General features: G+C 38.4%; 1 protein-coding gene across 1 annotated transcript in view; it reads left to right on the top strand.

Annotated features, from left to right (window-relative positions):
• The first annotated feature begins 1,255 nt into the window (after positions 1 to 1,255).
• LOC122125261 (teneurin-3-like) overlaps positions 1,256 to 25,079 on the top strand; it is a 39,533-nt gene continuing 15,709 nt past the window's right edge. Inside the window, exon 1 of the mRNA XM_042699858.1 lies at positions 1,256 to 1,487. Within this exon, the coding sequence (XP_042555792.1) occupies positions 1,256 to 1,487 (232 nt within the window). The remainder of the gene's footprint in view (positions 1,488 to 25,079) is intronic.

The following is a 25,079-nucleotide window of genomic DNA, read 5'->3' as shown; positions in this document are numbered from 1 at the left end:
CTACAAGATTCCAAGCTGGAAGCACATGAAACAACCCTGTGGTGTATCTATTGGTAGCGAATGAAGAAGAGAGGGTGAGAGCCCTTTCAGCAAAGGGACTCAACATGGAAGAAAACATCTAAATGGAAATCACAGCCCTAAGAATGTGGAACCAAAGAGGAGACCAGGGGCTTGCCAAAAATCATGTATATCTCGTCGATTATGGAATCACCCAAATAAAAACCAAATTTAGGACAGCAGAATTGGGGGTGGGTTGGAGGCTGAAGACAAAGCCTTCCCAGACCTTCAGATTCAAAAAAAAAGGACAAAATGAGAGAGAATAAAGACAACACAGGATCATTTTGAACGCTGATTAGCCCTGGGCATTTCTTCTCCCTCTTCTAGGCTGCAGCTCTTGTTCAGCAGAACCTTTCTGCTCGCCCTTTCCACTGTCGGTTCAGCAAAATCTTTTTTGGAAAAAAAAAAAAAGCGAGCTGCTAAGCAAACAAATACGATTTGGCTTGCTTCTTCTAACTTATTCTTGCTAAGGGCAGTGGCAGAAAACTACTCCCATCAAATTAGCCACTTGAATTGCCTTAAATATCAGTAGCACTGATTAAGTTCATTTACTAGAGAGGAAAATGCATTTCAAGGAGCAGGGTATATGAGAAGGAGACCAATTCTTTCCACAGTTCAAGACTTTCAGGTCCTTAAGACATTAAAATTGCCCTCTGACGGAAACTAATAAACTGTTCCATGCATTTGATGAAGTTTCAGCTGGAAGAAGCCTCCACTTTCTTCCTGCTCTTCAAATAAAATTGAAAAATAAATAATAATTCAAGTTTTAGTAAGAAAAAAAAGTAATTGGTGTGGGCACAAAGAAAACACTACCAGAAGAAACGTTTCCATTGTGGAAAATACAATGTGATCGAGGCCAATGTTGAGCTGGCTTCTGTAGTAAAATTTGAGCTTTAGGCTAATATTTTTTTTTCATGTTAAAAAAATGGAGACAGTAATTTACACAAATACTTGTAGCTCTTATTGGCAGCATATTTTACAGTGATCTTACAAATACTAAATTCTTATTGAAAGAAAAAAAATAGATTCCCAGATAGGCAAAACTGTTGCATTTCACCCCCTCTCACAGTCAGTTTACAGATGCATATTATGTTGACATCATGCCAACCTTTTATCTTTGCAGAGAGGCCAGTGAGACTTGAACTCTGAGCATAATTTGTAACAAGCAGGACTGATGTGCGCAGAGAAGGAATGAAGTATGGATGTGAAAGAACGTAGGCCTTACTGCTCCCTGACCAAGAGCAGACGAGAGAAAGAACGGCGCTATACAAATTCGTCAGCAGACAATGACGAGTGTAGGGTCCCTACGCAGAAGTCTTATAGTTCCAGTGAAACCCTGAAAGCTTTTGATCACGATTCCTCGAGGCTGCTCTATGGAAACAGAGTAAAGGATTTGGTTCACAGAGAAGCAGACGAGTATTCTAGACAAGGTAGGTAACTGTTCTAGTAAAACAAGGCATGCCCAAATGTTGCTAACTTGAGTTGTCACCGCTCCCTCTCCCCACCCCTCCCCTGTCCTGCCAGAAATTCTGGCAGGATTATTTGCCAATTTTGATGTCCTACTCTTGTTCTCAATTTAGAGAATTAAATGCTCACACGGTATTCCAGTTGAGAGGTTAGAAAGCCATGTGTGGCACATTGGCCCCCCCAGACATGAACACTGACACAATGTCGAAAGTAATCCCACAGCTCCATGTTTATAGGTGAGGTTTACAGTTCACACACATATCCATGCATTGTGAACATAAGCCTGCAAATCGGTCTCTAGGGTTTCCTCTCAGTTGGATACAGACATTGCTTTTATAGTTAGAACTGATCCAAGGGAAAGAGGCCATGGTAGAGGATGGTCACCTGTCCCAAGAATGATGATCCTCGATTATCTCATAATCCAGTCAGCCCAGTTCTGCATAGGTACCCATGTTATATAAGATCCTGACACCAAAAGGTTCTGTTTTATTACTCCCGGGCAACCTAGCACTTTTAAATGACACCATAAAAGATCTTACTTTCCTGTAATATACTCTATTATAGCTTGGTCATTTGCATAGGTTTGTTGAACATTTTACATTCCCTTTTCTGCCAGCATAGCCTACCAGTAGAATAAAGACTTCTGTGACTTTATTTCCTAATGCTAAACTGAACAATTTTCACATGTAAGACAGTAGTCTGAGGCATACAGAGTTATATTTCATCTAATACAGTCTTAAAGTAAAAATAAAACCCTCTTACATTTTGTTTTGAGTATTACAACTTACATAGCACTTCCTGCCCCTTAGCCAATTAATCCAGAAGTGAGAAAAAAATAAATTAAGCATCCATAATAAAGAATATATTCATTGTTTCCTAATCAACTCGCAAATCATGTGGCTCAGCGTTTGATATGCGGAAGGAAGGAACAAATTTGAGGATAGGTGATAGGAGGCAGGTTGTTTAGAAGTCTGAAAATATCCTATGATTCTTTGCCCCACTGCATTGCAGAAAGGGCCCTCCTAACTAGACTGAGATGGTATTTACTCACCCAAACCAGTTTGCATCTAAGAAAGTTCATTTGATTTTCTAAAAAGAGATTTTTTTTTCCCCTTTAAAGCCCACCAGCAAATCATAAGAAAGGACAAAATAGCTTCGAGCTGGCAATTCATTGTGTAAGGGGAGCAATAGAAAATTTTTTTAAAAAACGAAGTATGAACACTCACTCTGCATTTGATTTTTCCGTCTCGTATCATCTGTACGGCTGAAATGAATGATCCATGAACACGTTTGTCACCAGTTAAAAAGAAAACAGTGGGTATAGTGTAGACATGTGTGCGGTCAGACCCCAAATACAATGCTTTGCTCTTTGAAACAAACCTCACTGTTGCATGCCCTGTGTGTGTGTGTGGGAGGGGGCAGCGGGGATCCCCACGTGGTGGGGAAAAATAGCAGCACATGTGGCAGATGCATAGAGGAGACTCATCCCCACCCCAAGCAAGCATTTCATTTTGGCAGAGCAGAAGATGCTTCAAGAAGGTTAAAAATAGCACTCTGAAATTTTCACCTCCTAGGCAGCGTTAATCCAGCGCAGACGGCTGTTGACGACATTGGCAGCACCATCTGTGGAGAAACCCCGGAACCCAAGCTCTTAGGGAACCAAATAGTACTAGTACTCAGCTCCTCCTCCTGAGGCAGGGACTGGCTAAGTAAAGGGACAAAGGAAAGAGAAAGTGAGCCAGGCAGCAGATGGAGACCTCTTGTTAAGAGCTGAATGGAGTAGTGAGAAGTAGTTTAGGGCAGAGGGGAAAGCAAGGTTTGATGATGCTGTGATTCACTTGACAGACGCATTCCTCAATCACCATTTATGAAGAGTATCAGGGGAACCTATCACTTTTTTCTAGCAAACCTGTACGGATGCCTTTTTGCATGCCATGTACTTAAGCAGCTTGTATGAGATAGGTCTCCATGTTTGCTTTCTTTCATGGGGATATTTAGGGTTTGGTGAGCCCATGGCTGGTGCACAACCACCACCTGGGACTTGAACCTAGGCCAGTCAGTCTTTGTCTACTAGTCAGGCTTTGTATCTGTGCAGTTGCCAAAGCTAAACACAGGCAATTCAGTGTAATAATTGCCCCCTTGGCCTACAGGAGTTGATTTTCTTCCATTCTGTGTTAAAATGGTGATGGTGTGAATCGAGAAAAGTGAGCAAGCAGAACATGTTTGAAGGAAGTAAAGCGGGTCTGATTGTAATGGGGTGGGTGAGGGTGAGGGAAACATTGCAAATGGTTTTCCTTCCTTGTGTTTGGATCTGGGGAGTGTTCCTAGCAGGAAGGGTAGGTGTAGGAGAGAATGAGCAACGCAAGTCTGCCGTCAGATTATGTTTTCCTTGAGCAAGCACAATGAAAAGTCTTTCCAGACTTTCATTTTCTTTGAACCCGACAAATGTCAATTTTTCCTCACTGACTGTTATGCTGTGGGATTAATTATTTAATTGACAAAATGTGCTTTCTGCCACAGCTCCTGACATCATACACATAATAAAGATGAAATATTAGAAATATTAATAGTAGCCAGAAATCTTTGAAACAATTCCAAAGAATCATGCTAATTTAGCTTGTTCAGAGAGTTTTATACCTTGGATGACATAGAAAATGCTGCTTTCGCTGGAAGAAAGGCTAAGAGAACTCTAGTAGTGCAATTACATAGATAATCAAAAGGGAGAACGATGTGTTGGTTTTGTTTTTGTCAACCAATTTTATGGCCTATCATCAAACTTGATTTTAGTCATTTTGTATGGCTTCACTGACTGGCAGGTAACTATCATTAATTACATGTTGTATTTAGACACTAAAAAGCTAGGGTTATTTCGTTTTCGGTGGTGTGTAATGTGATTGGATCTCTCATAGGTATCCTCTCTCCCAATTTAAATTTCTTCTTGGGGTTTGCTGGTGATGGAAATAGTTGCTCTTTCAACAGCTGTAGAGAGCTCTCAGTAGGTGTGATGGGGTTTGGGTAACAATAGCATGTTTTACATTCTTGAATACTATTTACTTTGTTTCATCCTTGAAAGCAATTGATGCCATCAGGTCTGAAATACACTTCCCCATGCAACAGCTACATAAGATCACCTTGCAGTTTTTGAGAAAGGATAAAAAGGAAAGATCTGCTATCCCCACATTCACCTCTGCTGCAGTTCTCTGTGCTATGTTTTGTGCCTAAAGTATGCTTATCAAAATCCAACAAGGAATTTTGGCCTTAAGGGGGAATTTTGAAAAGATGTAATGTCTGCAACTAAGAATATTTTCAAGCTGAGCGCCAGGGTCTCACACCTGTAATCCTAGCTACTCAGGAGGCTGAGATCTGAGGATCACAGTTCAAAGCCAGCCCAGGCAGGAAAGTCCGTGAGCTCTTATCTCCAATAAACCACTAGAAAAACCAGAAGTGGTTCAAGGGGTAGAGCATTTGCCTTGAGCTGAAGAGCTGAGGGATAGTGCCTAAGTCCAGAGTTCAAGCCCCACAACTGACAAAGAAAAAAAAAAAGAATAGTTTCATTCCTTTGAACCATAAGTACAAGGATAACAAAAATAAAATAAAATAGTCACCTTTGAGGCAGTCCTTATCCAGTGTACTAAAGAGTAATCTGGTGCTGAGGTTGTGAACTGCAGAATTTTTAAATGAAAAGATTACCATCTAATTTTTATTTCTATAATTGACATGGAGAAGAAGGTTATTGTTTTTTTTATTTGAAAGCCAGCATCCTATCTGTTTTTACATAAGTAAGATCAGGAGAGAAGATTTATTTGCAAAGATGCAAAGGGATGGAGGAAGGCAGATTGACAGACTGGTTGCCAAATGTGACTCATGCCATCTTCCCTTGGAGTGTGGTTCCACCCACAGAAGCCCGTCTTTTGGGAACTTGCCTTCTTGCAGGTCTGGGCAGATCCCACAAACATTGTTTATTCTCCTTCTCTCATACATGATTGAATCAGGATCAGTTGGGATGCAGTTTAGGGGATTCTGGGGAAAGGAGATGAAGACCTTCCTAGTGGGCTGCATCCTGAGTCCTAATCTTGTGTGTGTGTGTGTGTGTGTCATATGGGAAATCCAAAAGAGGACCTCGAGCATGCTAGGTAAGCAATGTGCCACTAAGCTACATCCCCAGCCCTAGTCCACTGTTTATGCTATATCCTAGATACAAACTTGTCACTTACCAAAAAGAGAGAAAGAGAGAGAGAGAGAGAAAGAGAAGAGAGAGAGAGAGAGAAAGGAAGGAAAGAAAGAAAGAAGGAAGGAAGGAAGGAAGGAAGGAGAAGACAGAGGGGGGGTGATTACAAGAGTGTGAACTGTCCTATAAATACATACCCAGGGTTCTGGCATGGTTAGTAGCCTGAATGATACTTCATCCCTCACTTCTCTCGGTTGATTCTTTCCATCATCTGAGCTGAGCAGTGATTAAGGATGCAAAAGCAAGGATGCAAATGAAATCTGGAAGCTATTAGAGTCCTGATGGACCTAGTTGAAGCAGGTACTTGTTCCTTTAGGGCAAATGAGAGCTCCAAATGAGGTAAAGATCACAAAGAATGCTATGACTTGGTGCTTCCAAAGAGAGCCTGGGCTGGCCTACCTCTCTCAAGGGCCATACCTAAGTGAAATCACTTCCCAGGGCAGCTGGCTTGCTTTACCCTTCAGAAACTGGAGAAACCTAAATAAGTATGTTCATCACTCTTGATATTAGGAGAATGCCTTACTTGGGAAGCAGGGAGTGGAAAGGCTTATCCTTGAATTCATTCAGAATTTCCCACTATCTCTGAATAAAAGGAAACAGTGTGCTTAATGTCACCTAGCAAGCAGGAAGTGTGATGGAATGAAAAATGTTCAGGAAGCACATAATGGAAACATGCAATAGAGATAAGAAAGAATGTATGACTCAAACCAAAATACGGTATTTCTATAAGAGCCATGAAACCCAAGAACAACAACAAAGCCAATAAAGCCACCAGTAAGCCAACAATGCCAATCAATCACTAGAGTGGAAAAAAGCCATAATTTACACACTAAAAAATAAAATAGGTTGGAAGGTGTAGCTCAGTGACAGAGCACATGCTTAACATTTTCAAGGTGATGAATTTAGTCTCCAGTGTCAAAATACAAGTATTTAGACAGACAAGATTTGCTAAAGAAGAAGGGTAAACATAGTTGAAATCCAAACCAATGGTTCTGAATAAATATAGCCCAAACAGAAAACAAAACAAAACTCAGATGAAACACACACACACACACACACACACACACACACACACACACACACACACACACACACACACACATCATTAAGCACATCCTAGAAAAATTGTTTAACTTTCAAGATAAAGGTATTTTACAGGATTGTACAGAAGGAAAAAAAAAAAACAAGTTAACTTCCTTATTACTGACAAAGAAAAATAAGACCAGTAACGATTTTTCTCATCAACAACAGTGGAGGTCTAAAGACAGTGCTTGAAGACTCCCAAGAACCCCCACCCAGGGCTGTGGAGAACACATGTAGGAAAGGAGAGATGTCTTTTCTTATCTGCCACGAAGACTCATGTCTGAGGCTCTGAGGACAAAAAGACCCGTGAACAAAAAAGAGCATACAAATGTATTAACATTTTACCTTCCTACCCAAAGAAGCAGATACGTGTGTATACTTTTGTAGTCCTAAAGGGGAAAGGACAGGTAGAATATGATCTGATGATAATGTAGGGGCAAATGAACTTTCTCTTTTGACTCCTTGAAGTTTTAATAAGTTGAATCTATAATACAAACTGACAACAAAGAGATCATCATACAAGCTTATTAGCATATAGTCCTATGAGAGCCATGCAAAGTATGGAACTTGAAGAGCCAGATGGTTAAAGCTTAAGTAGCATTGTAGACTGCAGAGAAAAGTCTGGGCTTGGAGTTTCTGGGGGAAGGTGGTGAGAGGCTTTGGAAGAAAGGAAAGAAGTGCACAGAGAACAAAGACCATTTTCTATGCAAATAAGGTCCCTCAAGCAACCATCCTCTAAGAATAGATGGTTGCTTGTTTCTGTCTCTCTGGAGGAAATGTCAGCTCTTAGGTCTGAAACCTTCCCATAAATTAATGTTATCTATTTAGGGAGATACTGCATAGAGATCCAGGACAATTCTATTTCTTCTGCAGCAAATTACTTTAGTCAGGTAACCTAACCCTGTAAGGCCCATATATTCAAATTGTCTTCTGCATTCTTGTATCTTCAGGAGGAAGATACAAGGAATAGGAAAAGAGTAAGTTTCTAATGAGGATCTTATAACTTGCTTTTGGAGAGAGTATCTGAGAGTAACCGTCCTAGGTTTTATGTCCTGCTTCAAGGGAAAGGTGAGAAGGAAAGGAGAGAGGAGGAAAGAATCTGTTCTTGTTGTTTTCTCAAAGGCCAAGTTGATGTGTTGGGTCTGAACCCATCAAGATCATTCATCTCTCAAAAAAATTGTGTGTGTGTGTGTGTGTGTGTGTGTATGTATGGTGCAAATGTTCAGTGATTATCTTAAGAATATATACCACAGTATTCAGGGAGGAATATCAACAGTGAGAATTGTGATATAGGAAAAGAAGAAGAAAAGAGCAATCAGCTTTGTGGTAGGTATAGTTAAATCATCAATGGTGATGGTAGACCAATTGGAAATGGGTAAGGAACATACTGAAAAAAAATATAATAAGTGCTGGACCTAAAAGTAAAATATAATAAATAGTTGGGGGGCAAGTGATAGACAGAGTTTAAAGGGTTTTAACATCTCATCTCTTCTGAAAAGGAAGAGAAAGGAAAACAGGAAATAGAGCTTTTGCTTTGGTAAAGGGATACTATTGCTATCTTGCATTCATATAATAATGAAAAACATGTACTTGAATATGAATGTGGGGAGAGGGAAGGTAATCATTAGTGGAATGAAAAAGGCACAGTGGGCCTACTTAATTAGCAGAGGGAAAGGCAATGACTAGCAATCTGGCCAAATTAGCGAAAACAGCTCCCAGGAAAAAAGAGGAAACCGGGAAAATCATGAATAATCATAAAACAAGATGGAAGGATCAAATCTTTACAAACATACTGCATGAAATGTAAATGTACTGAATTTTGACGTAAACTGTCCAATTGGTTCATAAATGCTATTAGTATTAATCAGGAACACATGGAAAAACGATACAAAAAATTAGTTGAGAATAAAAAGATGCCTGGTAAATGCAAAGAAAAAGAAAAGAATATATTATTATTATTATTATGAAAGGTAGAATTTATTTTAAATAGAACTTGGAGATAGCTCAGTGATAGAGCTTTATGTAGTGTTTTTCAGGCTCTGGGATTGAGCTCCAACCCTACAAAACAAGTAAACAAACCCAAATAATCTGTAAGCAGAATAAAGAGAACCCTTAAGAACATGACAGATGAGACACTGTACAGAGAACAGGCACTACCAAAACAACCCAGTAGCTAACTTTCTAAAGCAGGAACTGTTAGAAAAAGGAAAGGTCATAAAAGTCCATTTTTAGTGTGATATTTTGTTTCATTCTCTTCAGAATTAGACTGACCTAAAAGGTTAAAAGTAAGAGAGCAATTACATAATAATAATTAAAAATTAATAATGATCGTAGTAGTTGTAGTACCAAAGATGAGATTAAAAAAAACTCACTTCTGCCCAAGGATGATTATGGCCCTTGCGAATGATATGAAGCTACAGAAAATAATGAATATAAAATTCCCCTTCCAAAATTTATGACCAATAGTGAAAGCTGTACTCATAGGAAAATGATGTACTGTTATGGAATCCATGTAAAGAATACATACCAACAAAGAAGTTTACTAAAAATCTGAAGAAGTGAATATTCTAAATAAATCAAGCCAAAACAAACTAAGATCAAAACTAGAGGTCATTTGAAATAACTCTTTCAAATGGTAGAGAATGAACTGTGAAATAAAATAAGTAAGTGCATGAGGCCCTGAGTTCAAGCCCCAGTACCAGGATCAAAAATGCAAACAAAAAAAATAGAGCTAATACTTTAAAAAGATTAGCAACGTGCAGGACCCTTGTCATGATCCTGGTTAAGTAACTATTAGAACAAACAAGGAGAGAGGCTAAAAAGACGAACAGTTAGACGAGACTATTCTGATCTGTGAATTTGAAAAACATAAAGGATTTTTTATTTATCAGAAAGTATGATTAGCCCACTTATTTTAGAACACGTATAAAATTTGGCAAAACCAGTTATATCATAAGAGGTTAGACAGGTAGTTGACAAGTGCCATTAAATATGTGAGTAAGAATTTTAAACAATTTTTGTATAAGAATTCAGCACTGTATAAAAAGAATACTAGGCTAAGCCAATTTAGTAACCAAGTATTTACTAATCCTTGCTGGTATCATGCAAGGATTTTTTACTATTAGGAAATCTACTAACCTAATTAGGTTAATAAATCAAAATAGGAAAACAATCTTATCAATAGATGAGCAGCGTATTTTAGGTAAGATTTAGAAACAATTCTCCATTTTAAAAAAAGCTCACTAAGTAAAAAAAAGAAAGAAGAATTATAATAATTATATTTAAAATGATTATTTAAAATTTTAAATGGCATTCTTAACTGGTAAGACATTAGGGCTTTTCCATTAAAATCAGGAGCCTAAGAATGGAATTCCTAATATCACAGTTATTATTGAAGGTTGCTTAAATAGTTAGTTTAGTAATTACAATAAGAGAAAAAATAAGTCATTGATATCTATTTTGAGAAAAGTGAAAATCGGATCTTTGGTTCAATACATGGTAAGTTAAGATTATGCCAGGTGTTTCTAGAACTAAACGAATAGAACTGGAAGTGAATTCAGTACCTGAGAGAACACAAGATTAATAGATAGATGACAAAGTTAATGTAGCATGTGAGTGAAGACTGCAGGTTCTGGATCCGCATGACTTGTGTTGTGATCCCAGCTTTGCTAGTCATTAGCTGAGTGGCAGGTTATCTAGTCCTGGCCAAAAATCTAGCTTAGACAAAATACTGAGTTTTTCTGTTCTGTACCCCAGGCTGCTTTAGTATTTGGGATCCCTAATTTTCAACCTCTGAAGTGTTGGGATAAAGACCAGTGTCACGGTATTTGACCTTTCCATTTTCCCATAGGTAGACTGAATTACATACATAAAATGAGTAAATATATTTAAACTGCTTAGAATAGTGTTTGATATCTGTTGTGAGTTATTATTTAGCTGTCACAATATATTTTAAGCAATAATTGTCTACGTTTAGAAGTCAAAAAATATCCTATTGCAGATGCAAACAAGGACTATGAAATTCTTCGGAATAAATTTTATAAGCATGACATGGGACCCAATATAAAGAGGTCAATAAAATATCACCAAATGACAAAACAAGATCGTAATGAATAGAAAGATGCAAAGACTAATACCTTAAAGATGTCAGTTCTCCAAAAACTGAACGCATACAACTCTAAGGTATTAAAAAATAATCAAATGAGTTAATTTAATTAGTGTTAATTAGAGTATGAGTAAATTAGTCTGAAATTAGCAAAAAGAAAATACTTAAAAGGAACACTGTGAGGTTAAAATGGTCTTACATGATTTCCAAAATACTGTGAAACTGTAGTTACATCTATATATCATCAAATTCTAACAGATAGCTCATCAGAATATACTGAAAGTTCAGGAATAGATCAGAGCATATAGGAAAATTTACCATAAAACAAATTTTTTTTGTTGTTGTTCGGTAGGATTTGATAACTGGTGCTGGCACAACTGGTTATCCATCTGGAAGAATAAGAAATTGGACCCATATCTCTCAGTATATTCAAAAATAAATTCAGATGGATTAAAGACAAATGTAAAAAATAAAGCACTAAGAATTCTAGAAGTTAATTTGGGAGACTGAATAGCACAGGCATGATGAACCACGAACAGCAGAAAGCTCCAAACAGTGACTTAAGCCCCTAAGTGAATTATTGTCTCAACCAATAATTCCAAAAGTAGACTGTACAGAGATCTGAAGATGCCATCCAGGACCCAGGTCCCTTCTATCTTTTTTGCTCTGCCATCCTGAGCGTGTGGCTTTTGTCCTGTGGATCCCCAGGTGGCTGCTGTACTTTCATATTCCTGTGGAAATAAGAATGAACACAGGTGAGAAGGGCTATTTCTTTTCACTCCCACGAGACTTCTTCCTACAACTTTTTCTTTTCTTTTTCCAGAACTGTGTTTCATGGCCATTCTTAGCTGCAGGAGAAGAGGAAATGTATACTATTTTCGCTTTCCAGTCTCTCTAACAGAAGGCAGCAAGGAGAGAAGGGCTAGAAAAGCATTCAGCCTGGTCCTAGGAATATATATGTACCCTAAGAGTAAGGACATCATTTCAATAGGAACAGAACACTCAGAAGAAAAGATAAGCTTAACTGTTTATTTTGATTTAAAACCCTTTGTGTGTAAATTAAACTACCCAGAAACAAAATTATTACATTAGGAATATATCTATATATTTTTTTTTTTGCTTATTCACGAGTGGCTGGGTACTGTCCCTTAGCATTTTTGCTTAAGGCTGATGCTCTACCACTTGAGCCACAGGCCCATTTCCAGCTTTTTGGTGGCTAATTGGAGAGAAGAGTCTTACAGACTTTGCTGCCTGTGTCTGACTTGAAACTAGGATCCTCACATCTCAGTCTCCAGACTAGACAGAATTGCAGGTGTGAGCTGCTAAGCCCAAAGGAAAATGAATTTCTAATCCATGTGACATGTATCTACTTTATAACTATCATACACTGAGTGAAAACAGAAAGACAAACAACCAAGTAGGGAAAAGTGGGTGAATAGACAATTCACAAAAGAGGATTTCAAATGGCTAGTAAGCATGAAAAAGGTGAATCAATTTTCCTCTGAGCCTGGAAAAGGCAACAGCTAATTCCAAGTTCTATATGCGCACTATACAACTCCTAGGCTTCACTGGCCTTCAGTTACCTCCATGGACCCTATTGACCATTGCACATATCCAATTAATCATTAGTAATTTGCTTTCAAGTTTCTCTCCATTATGGTGAGCAGAGAATTGGCCCTGGAATCTCCTGTATGGGTAGAATTGGGTGCACTTACTTTCAAAGAGATAGCCCCAGCCCCTGAGTGTTATTGATGTAGTTCTTCAGATATGAATAATTATTGCCCTGTGTGCTCCATGCTGGTATTCTGCATGTGGTTTTCCTAGAAAAACATGCTGATCCTTATCAATACTCCTAAAGTGAGGACTTTCTGTAGAATTGTGACCTTTAGGTATATAAATAACAAAAAGAGGCAACGCATGAATGTTTATTCAAACCTTCATTCAAAAATTCTTCTAAAAGAATGTGAAATATTACACAACAAAATATTAACCATGGAATGATAAACACTACCACTATCACCACCTGAAAGAAAGGGAGAAGAACAAAATATTGATAAAAGTTGTCATTGGAACAGGGCCTAGGAGGGAAAGCATTCTAAATTGAAATCACCAAAGGACAAAGGCAGAAACCCCTGTTTTGGAACTGCAACAGATTGTTGTATACATTAGGGGCTGCAGAAGCAAAGCAACTCTCCTGATTGGGTGTTGACAGCTAGTTTATGTTCTTCTGTTGGTTGTACTTCAGGATAAGTTCCAGCATTGTTTTCATGGATGATGGTGCATCAGAAGATGATATCATGCTTTTTAGGGTGTTTCGTGGTTTTTTTAGACATAGTCTTACTATGTAGTTTAGGCCAGCCTGAACTCTGTATCTTCCTGCCTCAGCCTCCCAAGTGCTGAGATTACAAGTATATACCACTATACCCACTATTACATAGTACTTTCCACTTAGCTTCTGGTTGAAATAAACCCAAAGTCTCTGGTGCTAAAGGAAATCCTAACTCATATTACTCATACTTTATCCAGAGCCTAATTTTTTTTCTATTTTGCTTGTCCTGGGACTTGAACTCAAGGTCTGGGCTCTGTCTGTGAGACTCTCTGTGTTCAAGTTCTCTTATCACATAATCCACAGCGCCACTTCCAGCTTTTTCTGAATACTTTATTGAAGATAAGAGTCTCATGGACTTTCCTGCCTGGACTGGTTTGAACCGTGATCCTCAGATCTCAGCCACCGTAGTAGCTGGGATTATAGTCATAAACTACCTGCTCGTAGTCCAGATCCTTTTTGCTTTTCCATTTCTTTCTGCTTTTGATGCCATTGTTTTCAGCTTTATCTCCTGCTCTGCTGTGCTACCTTCTTCCTACCTCTGCATAATCATAGCTTTATAATTCTCTAGTCCATTTTGTAGGTGAGAACCAGTAAGACCTAGACCTGTTAAAATGCCCACACAGTCAATAGCTGGTGAGATCCAGGGCTAGGAATATCAGAGTTGCATCAAATCATATTTTTATTCTACCTTGTCATTTTCTTAATTTCTATTTATAAACCTCCTTTAATAAAAAGCTAAACGTGTTATAGAATGTCTTCACAACCTTGAAATAGACAAAAATATCTTAGAAATGCTACTAAAATGAACTAAATGTGAAAGAATGACCTCATGAATTAGACTTCATCAAAATTAAACAGAAAATTAAAAGGCAATCTACACTTTGGGAAAAATTGTGTATGTAGGTTTTGAAAAATAACTTTTATATACAATTTATAGTAAATACAGACAATATGCATTATTAATACTAAAAGATAAGCCAATTTCAAAATGAGCAAAGTATCATCTAACAGAAATGTCATATTAAAGATACATGACTCTAAGAACAAGAAAAAGTGCTAGGCATCAGTGACTCATACCTGAAATCCAAGCTACTCAGGAGGCTGAGATTTGAGGATCATGATTCAAAGCCAGCCTGTGTATGAAAGCCCATGACACTCTTATCGCCAATTAATTACCAGAAAACCAGAAGTAGAGCTGTGGCTCAAAGTGGTAGAGCACTAATCTTGAGCAAAAAAGCTCAAGGACAGCACCCAGACCCTGAGTTCAAGTCCCACGACTGACAACAAAATAAAAAAAAATCAAAGTGCATCATATTCATGTGTGAAAGTATCATATTGAAACCTAGTATTTTTATGACTAATATGCACTAAAAAATCAACATAGCAACATATGAGTATAATCCCACAAGGCAGAGACTCAAGGATCATGAGTTCAAGGCCAACCCCTGCTACCTAGAGAGAACCTGTTTCAAAGTATCAAGTCATATGAAAGCAAAACCAAAAAAAAGACCCCAGAATTAAATATTGGTGCTGATATGTAATGTCAGTAGTACAACCACTTTCAAAACTGGCCATTCCTTCTATAAAACAAGTCTTTTATTCCAGCAGTTCATCTGAAAAGTACTATTCAAAACAAATGGAAACTTATCTTCATAGGCACTTTATCCATAACAGGACCCATGGTAAAATCACCAAGTGAATGCATATAATAAAACGCAGTGGATTTGTACAATTGAACATGACTTGGCCACACTAAAAGATGCAACAGTGTGGAAAGATCTCAGAAACACTCCATTAATCAAAAAGACCCAGAGTATCAAGTCTGGGACTCCCTTTGTATAACATTCCGAGAACTGACAAAACGAATCTCCCATACAAGCAAGCAGAGCTGTGGTTGCCTGTGAGGGTGGAGATTGCCTGGTGGGCAGGCTGGAGATGTGCCAGGTCTAGTTTGGGCTTGTGGTGGATGCATTTCTTAAAACTCATGGAAGTGTCTTCTTTAGATCTGCGAATTTCACTGCCTATGAAATGTACCTCAACAAGAACATTACAACAGAAACAAAACTAGACATGTCCAAACATCTGTAGTTGAGTGTGGCAAGTAAGGGGGTGGGAGGGCTGTGTTATTCCTCTCCTCCAGCTCATCCAGGGTGAGATTCCACTCGGGGCTGTGGGTACGGTCACATGGTCTCTACTGAGCCATAACCACACTCCTCTCTTAAAAACAGCTTCGGCTGCTGATGTGCCACAGAGGTTTTGCTGGATAAAGACGTTTGCCCCATTGTAATCACAGTGTACATGATATATCCAGTACTGTGCTGAGAGAATGAGGAGCTGGTGGCAGATCATGGGGAACTACTTCTCAAACCATTTCATCAAATTTCAAATTTAAAATGGCCCGTTTAAGTGCTTAGAGACAGATTGCATGGGGAAGGGAAGTCATTTTTCTGCATGATATTACTAAAACACTAAGTCACTTTTAAGTGTTTCTACATGCTGTATTTTCCAGATAGGTCAAAAGAACTTAATTTCTCTTTCTTAAAATATAGAACACGAAGATTATAAATTGTCAAATGTTACCTCCTAGCATTAGATGAATGTAAAAATAGTATTAATAATTCCTTTGATTAAATACTAATTATGTTCCTGCACTGTTTTTACTGCTGCGTTGGAAGTGAAATGAATTACTTTTCTTGTTCTTCCTTAGTTTTATTTACCTGTATATATATATTTCTTTTTGGTTCAGTCGTGGGGCCTGAACTCTGGGCCAGGGCGCTGTCCCTTAGCTCTTCAGCTCAAGGCTAGTGCTCTACCACTTGAGCCACAGTGCCACTTCCGGCTTTTTTTTTTTTTCTTTTTGCTTATGTGGTGCTGAGGAATTGAACCCAGGGCTTCAGGCATGCAAGGCAAGCGCTCTACCACTGAGCCACCTTCCCAGCCCCTACCTGTATATTTTGCACTATGAAAATATATTAAACCTTCAGGCATGTTGGCAATGCTGAAAGAGGAAGAGTCAAGAGCCAAAAGGAAAATGCTTTTAATTTTCAAGACTGAAATTTGGTTTAGTCTTGGATGCCATTAGAGTGAAGAATGAGGCTAATCCCAGACTTCAAAAGAAATATGACCATATGGTCTGACGATTCAACACTTAATACCACCATGAATTTCCAGTTAGACCCCAAATTTCTCATTTCCCCAGTGCTCCCCAAGCCTCTTGTCATCAGACAAACATGAAAGGAATCTTAACCCCTTTTCCATATTTTCTGAAATATTGCTGCTGAAAAAAAAACAAAACAGTTGTATGTGTGCATGTGTCAATAGTTTTGTAAAAGCACACAGTAAAAGCTTGAAACATTCATCAGATCTACTAGGCTAATTACTTCAACTCCAAAGTTTATTACTTTCAAACATTAACTGCTTAAAATGATTCATTTAGAGATCAAAATGATTAATCCTTCTCAGTCACTATAAATGTCAGCAGCAGGATTAAAGGATTTAGGTGGTCATGTGTACTCAACCTTAAATTTCTGTACTAAAGACACAAGTTAAATGGCTTCAGTTTATCATTGTTTCATGTTAATGTTTTTCTCTTTAACTCCCTCTTTTAGCTCCCCTGCCTAACTGATTGTTAACTAATTTTGGCTGTTAAGTAGGCAAAGGCTTCTTTCTGTGTTGGCGGCCAACCTGCTTTGTAGATTACCTACCAGAAGGTGTGAGTAGATAGATGTAGCTTAGAGCCCTCCTTGGGACACAGTGGGGGTAATCCTTTCCCCTGCCTCGGCCTTTATTGGTCTGATGTCTTGAGCCCTCAGCTTATTGCTAAACTTGTATCTTGTTTCTTGCCAAGTTGCCAATTTTGGATCCACATTGTGAATCACTGTGGTGCTGCTTCAGTCACAATTATTAAACACCTGCTGCTTCCTGCCAAACCAGACGCATATTTATACCAGTACCTACTGCAGTCTGACTATCAGATACCAGCAGATATGTGGTTGGGCGTATTATCATCTCAGGGTCTCAGACTGTTCCGAAGGAATAATAACTATATCAAGAAAAAGAAGCAACATTATTTTTTAAAGAAAGCTTTTGATAAAGAAACATTTTCAAATGATTGCTCTAATTGCAAATGGTTGCTAAAATCGCCCTTTTAAATAGTCGCATGTATAAATCCTTCTGCATACAAGCGTAAGGGACACGCTTTCTCCATAAGTCACTGGAACTCACCATCTATCTGATTTTTCTTAAACCCTGCCTTCAGCATCCGTGTGTGCCTCTTCTCCTGGCATCTTCACAAATCTTCTTGACTTAAGTGCTATGCATTCTAATCCTGCTTTCCCTGCCTTCTCCCTTGTCACCCACCTCCTTGAGTTGACCTTGGAGCCAACCTCTAATTTCCATGGGGCAGAGGAGACCCTTTGAAGCTGCATCTCAGATGGTTGCAGAGAAGGTGCCCTGCAAGGACTTCCACTGGGTTTGCCTTTTAAGTAATAAATATGGCTCACAGAGGTCATCTTCTGTGTTTCTTTGGAATTGGGGGTTATCAGTGTTAGAGGCATACAAGATCCTTCTAAAGCAAAAGCAAAGCATAATAAATTTATTAACAGAGATGTTACATAATAAAGGGGTCTTTTAGAAGTGAAAAATCCAAAGACCTAGGGAAACTTGCCTGTTTAGTTTGGAAGCTGGACAGACATGTGGAAATGTAAGTAGACACATTATGTAGACACAGATTATATATAGACTCTGTATAGATAATAGAAAGTATATATATTCTCTATATTATTAAAAATACATAAAATATACAGAGAGGACCTTTCTTCCTTTGTCTCATTTGACTTTGTTTTTATTTTTCAAAATTGGCAGAAGGCTTACTGCTAAATGTCAAGTACATCATATATATACATATATATATGTATATATATATGGCTAAATTATATGTAATTCTTCCCATAGCACTAGAATATGTGATGGCTACTTCTTTTAAAAAAAGTATTGTAAAGGTGATGTACAGAGGGGTTATATTTAGGTAAAGAAGGTAATGAGTACATTTCTTTTTGAGCAGTATTACCTCCTCCTTCATTTCTTCCTTTTCCACCCCTCCCCATCCTCCTCCCAAGTTGTGTAGTTCATTTTCAACATAGTGTCTAGTGAGTATCACTGTTGCATTGGTTTGCCCTTTGTCCCACTGCTTCTGTGATTCCCCTTCCCTTCTCCAAATCAGATAAACCTTGTAAAAGACAAAGGGTACCGAAATAAAAAACAGTGACATCAGGGAATAAACCAGAAGGAAGGGGAGGGGGGAGAAAAAACAACTGTAAACAGTACACACACACACACACACACACACACACACACACACACACACACACTTTTCCTTTCTTGGAGTTCATTTCAATAAGCATCATTTCATATGCACATAGTTATTGAGCGCTTGTGGTGAGAGCACCTACTTTCTGTAACCCTTTTTGGGAAAAGGAATTCTGGTTTTTATGACTCACTTCAGGGAAAGAGAACAGGGGAAAGGCAGAGAGACTTCTGAGGATTTTCCCATTCTTTTTCAGTTCAAAATATTCAGCATATCAAAGTGTTATACTTTGAGGAGGGATTCCTTTTCTTTACTGAACTTCACTATCAATATGTGCTTTGGGGAGTTCTTTTGTTGGAATCTCATATTCTTGTTCTTTTTTTTTTTTCTTGGTCAGTTGTGGGGCTTGAACTCTGGGCCTGGGCACTGACCCTCAGCTCTTCAGCTCAAGGCTAGCACTCAACCACTTGAGCCACAGTGCTATTTCTGGTTTTCTGGTGGTTTATTGGAGATAAGAGTCTCACAGTCTTTCCTTCCTGGGGCTGGCTTTGTTGTTCAGCTTTTTCACTTAAGGTTGCTGCTCTACCACTGGAGCCACATCTCCACTTACAATTTTTTTAAGGTTAATTGGAAATAAATATCTCAGAGATTTGTCTAGCCAGGTTGACTTTGAACCAAGGGTCTCATATCTCATCTTCCTGAGTATCTACGATTGTGGGAATGAATCATCAGCACTCAGCTGGGTCTGGGATATTAATAATCTATAAGTATTTAGTAAGTTGGTGAAATGTTTGCATTTTAGTATAGCATAAAATGCATTGGGAAGGTTCAGATACTTGGTGTTAATTTTTATATTCTTTTTTTAAAATTATCTTTCAGTAGTAGTACAAAGGAGTTGCCATTTGACAAAGCCGTTTATGAATGAAATGCATCTTGATCAGTGTTTTGAAATGTGTTTTTATGTAAGGCCTGTAAGTCAAGATTTATATCTTTGTTCAAATTCCTATTGAAGGTCCAGTAATCGATATTCACTTCTAATTGTGACAAATTCAACAAGAGAATTTTTAAATGCACTAGAAATAAACTATGTTCTAGGAAGAAAAGCTACAAGTTTCATGTCTACTGCTGCGTGATCTCCTCACTGTTTTACAAAAGCAGCCAAGAAGGGAACTCTAGGAAGGGGTGGGCAGGGGTGGGCGTGCCCATTCCAAAGGGACTGCTAAGACACACGTTTGCTAGAGTTGAGCGTTTGTGTAATGTTTGACTCATGAAGGAATGACACTCCAAAATAATTAACGAAACTGGCAATGTTTGTTTCCTGTGCATTCCATTTATATTACTAGTCTACCTTTTTTGGTGGTGGGAGGAGGGGTAAGACTAAAGTTTGGACTCATACTTGGCAGGCAGACACATTGTCACTTGAGCCACACCTTCAACCTACTTTCCCCATTTGAAGTTACTTTCTGTGTTTCATCCTGGAGCCAGCCTTGGATCATGATCCTTCTAGCATTGCCTCCTGTTTAGCTAGGATTATGGATGCAAACCACCATGCCTGGCTTATTTGTGGAGATAAGTCTTACTAACATTTTTGCCAGCACTGGCTTCAAACAACCATCCTCCCAGCCTTTACCTCCTGAGTAGCTGGGATTGCAGCTATGAGCCACTGAAGTCAACTTCATCTGTCCATTTTTTTCATCTGTCCATTTTTAATATTTGAATCTTCTCCATTTTTTATATTTGAATTTTGTAGGAAAATATAGGAGGCAGTTTCTCCTTTAAAACAATGTATATTTAGGGGCTGGGAAGGTGGCTAAGTGGTAGAATGCTTGCTTTGCATGCATGAGGCCCTGGGCTCGATTTCTCAGCACCACATAAGCAGAAAAATCCGGAAGTGATGCTGTGGCTCCAGTGGTAGAGCGCCAGCCTTGAGCTGAAGAGCTGAGGGACAGCGCCCAGGCCTAGAGTTCAGGCCCATGACAGACAAAAAAAAAGAAAATAAAGAAAAACAATATATATATTTAATGAAGTTAAAGAGAAGGATAAAAGTGGAATGAAAATGATAGCCTTATATAAATCTTCCACAATGTCATCCCTTTGAAATAAAGAAACAATGACTTTTAAAATACAGCTTTTCCAGGAGAATGTAATATTAAATATTACAATTCTAATAGTTGTATAAGGGCTCTTAAATAGCAAATTAAGAAAACATGCTTTCAGATATAAGGTAGGCTTGGATTATTTTTCTTTAATATATTTTTGTGACTTATTTTTCGGGGGCAGAGCTTTTCCATGTAGCTGAGGCTGCCTGGGAACTCCTGATCCACCTACCTCAGCCTCCTGCTATTATGTGTATAATTATCAAAGTAATTATCACGAAAATAAATTAAAAGCTTTAAAATAGAAAATAATGGATTTCCCTTACTAACACCCTCTTCTAAATAAGCAATCATGAGAGCTGAGTTAGAAAACCTTTCTCATCTTTATTCATGGTTAAAACAGAAGTACTTACATAATTTTTCTGTTTTCTTTCATACTCTAATTTGCTCGTTTTATTCCTTATAAAGCATTGTTATATTAAAATTACCTATATTCTTTCATTCTTATGATGTGAAAAGGGTAGAGTGGTAGAGCAAACCCTTGCCTATTGAGTGAGAGGCCATGGGTTCAATCCCCAGTTTCAAAAGACAACAATAACAAAATCGTGCATTCAACAATCACATAATCTGTTAGTTCTCTTCCTTACTTTTCCAAAGTGGTATTATACTATACATACTCTTCTGCAACTTACATTTTGTTAAATTTAAAATACTTAAATAGACATCTCTCCAGATCTGAAGATATACATCCAAACTCATTATTATTATCATTGTTATTATTATTATTTGCTGGTCCTGGGGCTTGAACTCAGGGCCTGGGTGCTGTCCCTGAGCCTCTTTGTGCTCAAGGCTAGTACTTTAACACTTGATCCATAGCACCACTTCTGGCTTTTTCTGAGTGATTTATTGGAGATAAGAGTCTCATGGACTTTCCTAATAAGCTGGCTTTGAACCACGATCCTCAGATTTCAGCCTCCTGAGTAGCTAAGAGTACAGGTATGGGTCTCTGGTGCCTGGTCCAAACTCATTCTTTATGTTAGCCACATTCCATAGCATGGATGTAGAACTTCTTCCATTCTGGGAAACACTTGGGTCATTTAAGTTTTTTGCAATGATGAGGTAGTAAATTCTTTTTGCAGTGTATATCTATGATCAAGTGATTATATTTGGACAAGGTATAGCCCCAAAGATAAATAATCAGAGCTAAAGACTTACAAAAATGGACAGTAATGAAAATGGACAGTGATTTTTTTTTGTTTGTACTCCTCCCCCAGATTCAATACCAATGGCATCTATTCCAAGCACTGAATGCAAAGTTCAGGCTGACTTGCACTGTGGTAAAGAAGAGAACTAACAGATAATAAGTGCTGGGAGAACATGAAGAGACTGTAACCCTCAGACACTGCACAACTGAGAACAACAAGGAGCATGTTACCTGGAGGGCAGTCGGGTAGTTGGGCAATGGTTAAACACAGACAAAGGTTAAACCTTTTGTTTAACCAATAGATTGAATATATGACCCAGCAAGTCTTCTCCTAGATATATACCCCCCCCAAAAAAAAACACATGTCCACACAAAACCATGAACAGAAATATCCCTAGCAGCATTTTCATAATAGCCCCAAAGTAGAAATATCCTAAATATCCATAAACTAATGAATAAATAAATAAAAGATAGTATATCCATGCACTAAAATATTATTCAGCCATGAAAAAATGGAGTACTGCTTCACACTATGGCATTCTTGGACTTTGAAAACATTGTGCTGGGTGAGTGACAGTATAGGAGGATGTTTATAATATCCCAAATATACAACCTACAGAAGATAAAGTAAATCAGTGTACATCATGGGCTGAGAAACAGATAAAGTAACTGGTAAATGGGACAGAGCTGATCATTGTTAGGACATATTCTTTTGAGAGTAATAAAAATATTCTAAAATTTACTGTGATAATAGTTATAAAACTCTGGACATATTAAAAACCATCAGCAGCATAATTTAGTGGATACATTGCACAGTATATGAGTTATATCTCAATCATGCATTTATTAGTAAAAAGAAGAAAAAATTAGCCTAATTCTGCTGGCATTGGCCTGTAATCCTAGCTAGCAGGAGCCTGAGATCTGAGGATTGTTCTTTGTAGTCAGCTTGGGGAGGAAAGTCTGTGAGACTCTTACCTTCAATTAAGCAGCAGAAAGCTAGAAGTTAGAACTGTGGTTCATGTGTAAGAGTGCTAGCCTTGAACACAAATGCTTAGGATCATGCCTAGGCCCTGAGTTCAAGCCCCAGAACTGGCACCAAAAAAAAAAAATCAAGGAAGAAAGAGAAAGGAATATTAAACATTAGAGAATTTAAACATCATAGAGGGGAGAGAGTACCCTACACTCTGAATATGTTACCTCACTTATTTTTCTTTCCAATTCCTAAAGGACATTATCTGTGTGTCTTCTATTGGCAATCATTCAAATGGCAACCTTGGACTCTCTACTCTCCCTGGAGTCTGGGCTTGATGTGAGGTAGCTATCGTACTTCTCTGATCCTCTTCATTAATTTAGGGGATTGTGTGTTTTGTGCTAACCTCATTTGAAGTATTTGTTCTTATGCCATCTTTTGTTTTGTCACATAAACAACTTATTTTTTAATGTAAACTTAAAAATGATGTAACCTGCCTAACCTGTTTACTTAGCTTTTCTTTTAGAGAATTTCAAATTTATGAGCGCCATTAAAAAACGCTTAATCAGATTCAAGATAACCTTGCATTTTAATCACAATGTAGTCTATCCTTAGGTATACCTCCATCTTGTTAAGATTTATTGTTTTGGTACTGTTTCAAATTGTAATGGGAAACTGCTGTTGGCTCTGCTGATAAAGGTTACCAAAACTCAAAGTGTAGGCGATAAGTACTTATTTGCCAGACTTAGCCAAACAGAATTAATATTAAGACAGGGAAGGGCAAAAACACACATCAGGTAATGCTGTTAAAAGTATTGCAAAGAACATATAGTTTTTTGAAGAAAAAGTGGAAAGTAAGAAGAAAAAAACCTGGACTATTAAATCTTGAACCTGACTCTAAGCAAGTGTTTAGCTTGTTCCCAAGAGTAGTTTTCCAACCTTTGTTTACTTCTCTACATTGCCTAAGAGGCCTTCTTAAAGCAAAAATCATGTCTCTCACCTTCTCTGTCTCTTACCCACCATCTCTTCTACAAGTCAAGAAACTTTCTTCTTTCCATCTTTTTTTTTTTGGGGGGGGGGTCTGGTTGTGGGGCCTGAACTCTGGGCCTGGGCACTGCCCCTCAGCTCTTCAGCTCAAGGCTAGCGCTCTACCACTTGAGCCACAGCACCACTTCCGGCTTTTTTCTTTTTGCTTATGTGGTGCTGAGGAATCGACCCCAGGGCCTCAGGCATGCAAGGCAAGCACTCTACCACTGAGCCACCTTCCCAGCCCTCTTTCCAGCTTTTATATCTGTCCAAGCTGCATATGTTTTTCATTAGCATAATCTTAGTAAATATTGCTAGGTCATGGGGACTAATTCAATAGACTAACTTGTTCTTGTTTAAGAGCTAGATCTCCCCAAGAGAACCTGCATTAAAACAAGGGATGCTAATCAGAGCTACTTGGGAGGATGAGAAACAAGAGGACAGTGGTTTGAGGCCAGCCCAGGCAGAAAAGCTCATGAGAGCCGTCTTCTCAACCCATAGCTCAATGCAATGGCATGGGCCTGTCATCCCAAACTACATGGGAGGCTAGGATAGGGAGGGCTTAGGTTCCAGGCCAGCTTAGGCAGAAAAAGTCTGTGAGATTCTGTCTCCACGGAAGGAGGCTGGATGTGAGGACATGTACCTGGGATCCCAGCGATGATGGGAAACCTAACCATTGGGGAGTAAGTGGCTCAGGCCTTTACTCCAGTGGGAAGTAAGACCCTGTCCTAAAAATCACAGTGAAAATCAGGGCTGGAGGCATGGCTCACCCCAGCGTGCTCAAGGCCCTTTTGAGTCCAAACTTCAAGCTGCCAAAGATCAAAGTATCCTAAAATTAAAAACTCCAAACCAAAGAAGAGAATGGATAGCCCTGTAAAGTGGAGAGGCAGGTAATTTTCAGAGGAAGATAATTACTTAAGGAAAGATAACTTTGGTGGTGCAGTGGCAAGTGATTAGAAAATGAATCTTTCCCCACTGTTAAATGATATACTTCTCTGTGGTTATTAATTATGTCTGTCAAGGTACGTATTTTTAAGCCACTTGACCACATTTATATTAATAATTCCTTGGGTTGAGGGTGGTGGCTCAAATAGTACAGTATATGGCTAGTTAGCAGAAGGGGGCCTTGGGTTCTATTCCCAGTACCACAAACAAATAATGATAATAATTTAAGAAACCCGACACAAGCCATTTCTTAAACCAAGTCAT

This window comes from Dipodomys spectabilis, unplaced genomic scaffold (assembly GCF_019054845.1).
Source record: "Dipodomys spectabilis isolate Male_0828 unplaced genomic scaffold, ASM1905484v1 ptg000009l, whole genome shotgun sequence".
Classification (NCBI taxonomy): domain Eukaryota; kingdom Metazoa; phylum Chordata; class Mammalia; order Rodentia; family Heteromyidae; genus Dipodomys; species Dipodomys spectabilis.
The sequence above is the reverse complement of the archived record's forward strand: the minus strand, read 5'-3'. Positions and strand labels throughout refer to the sequence as shown.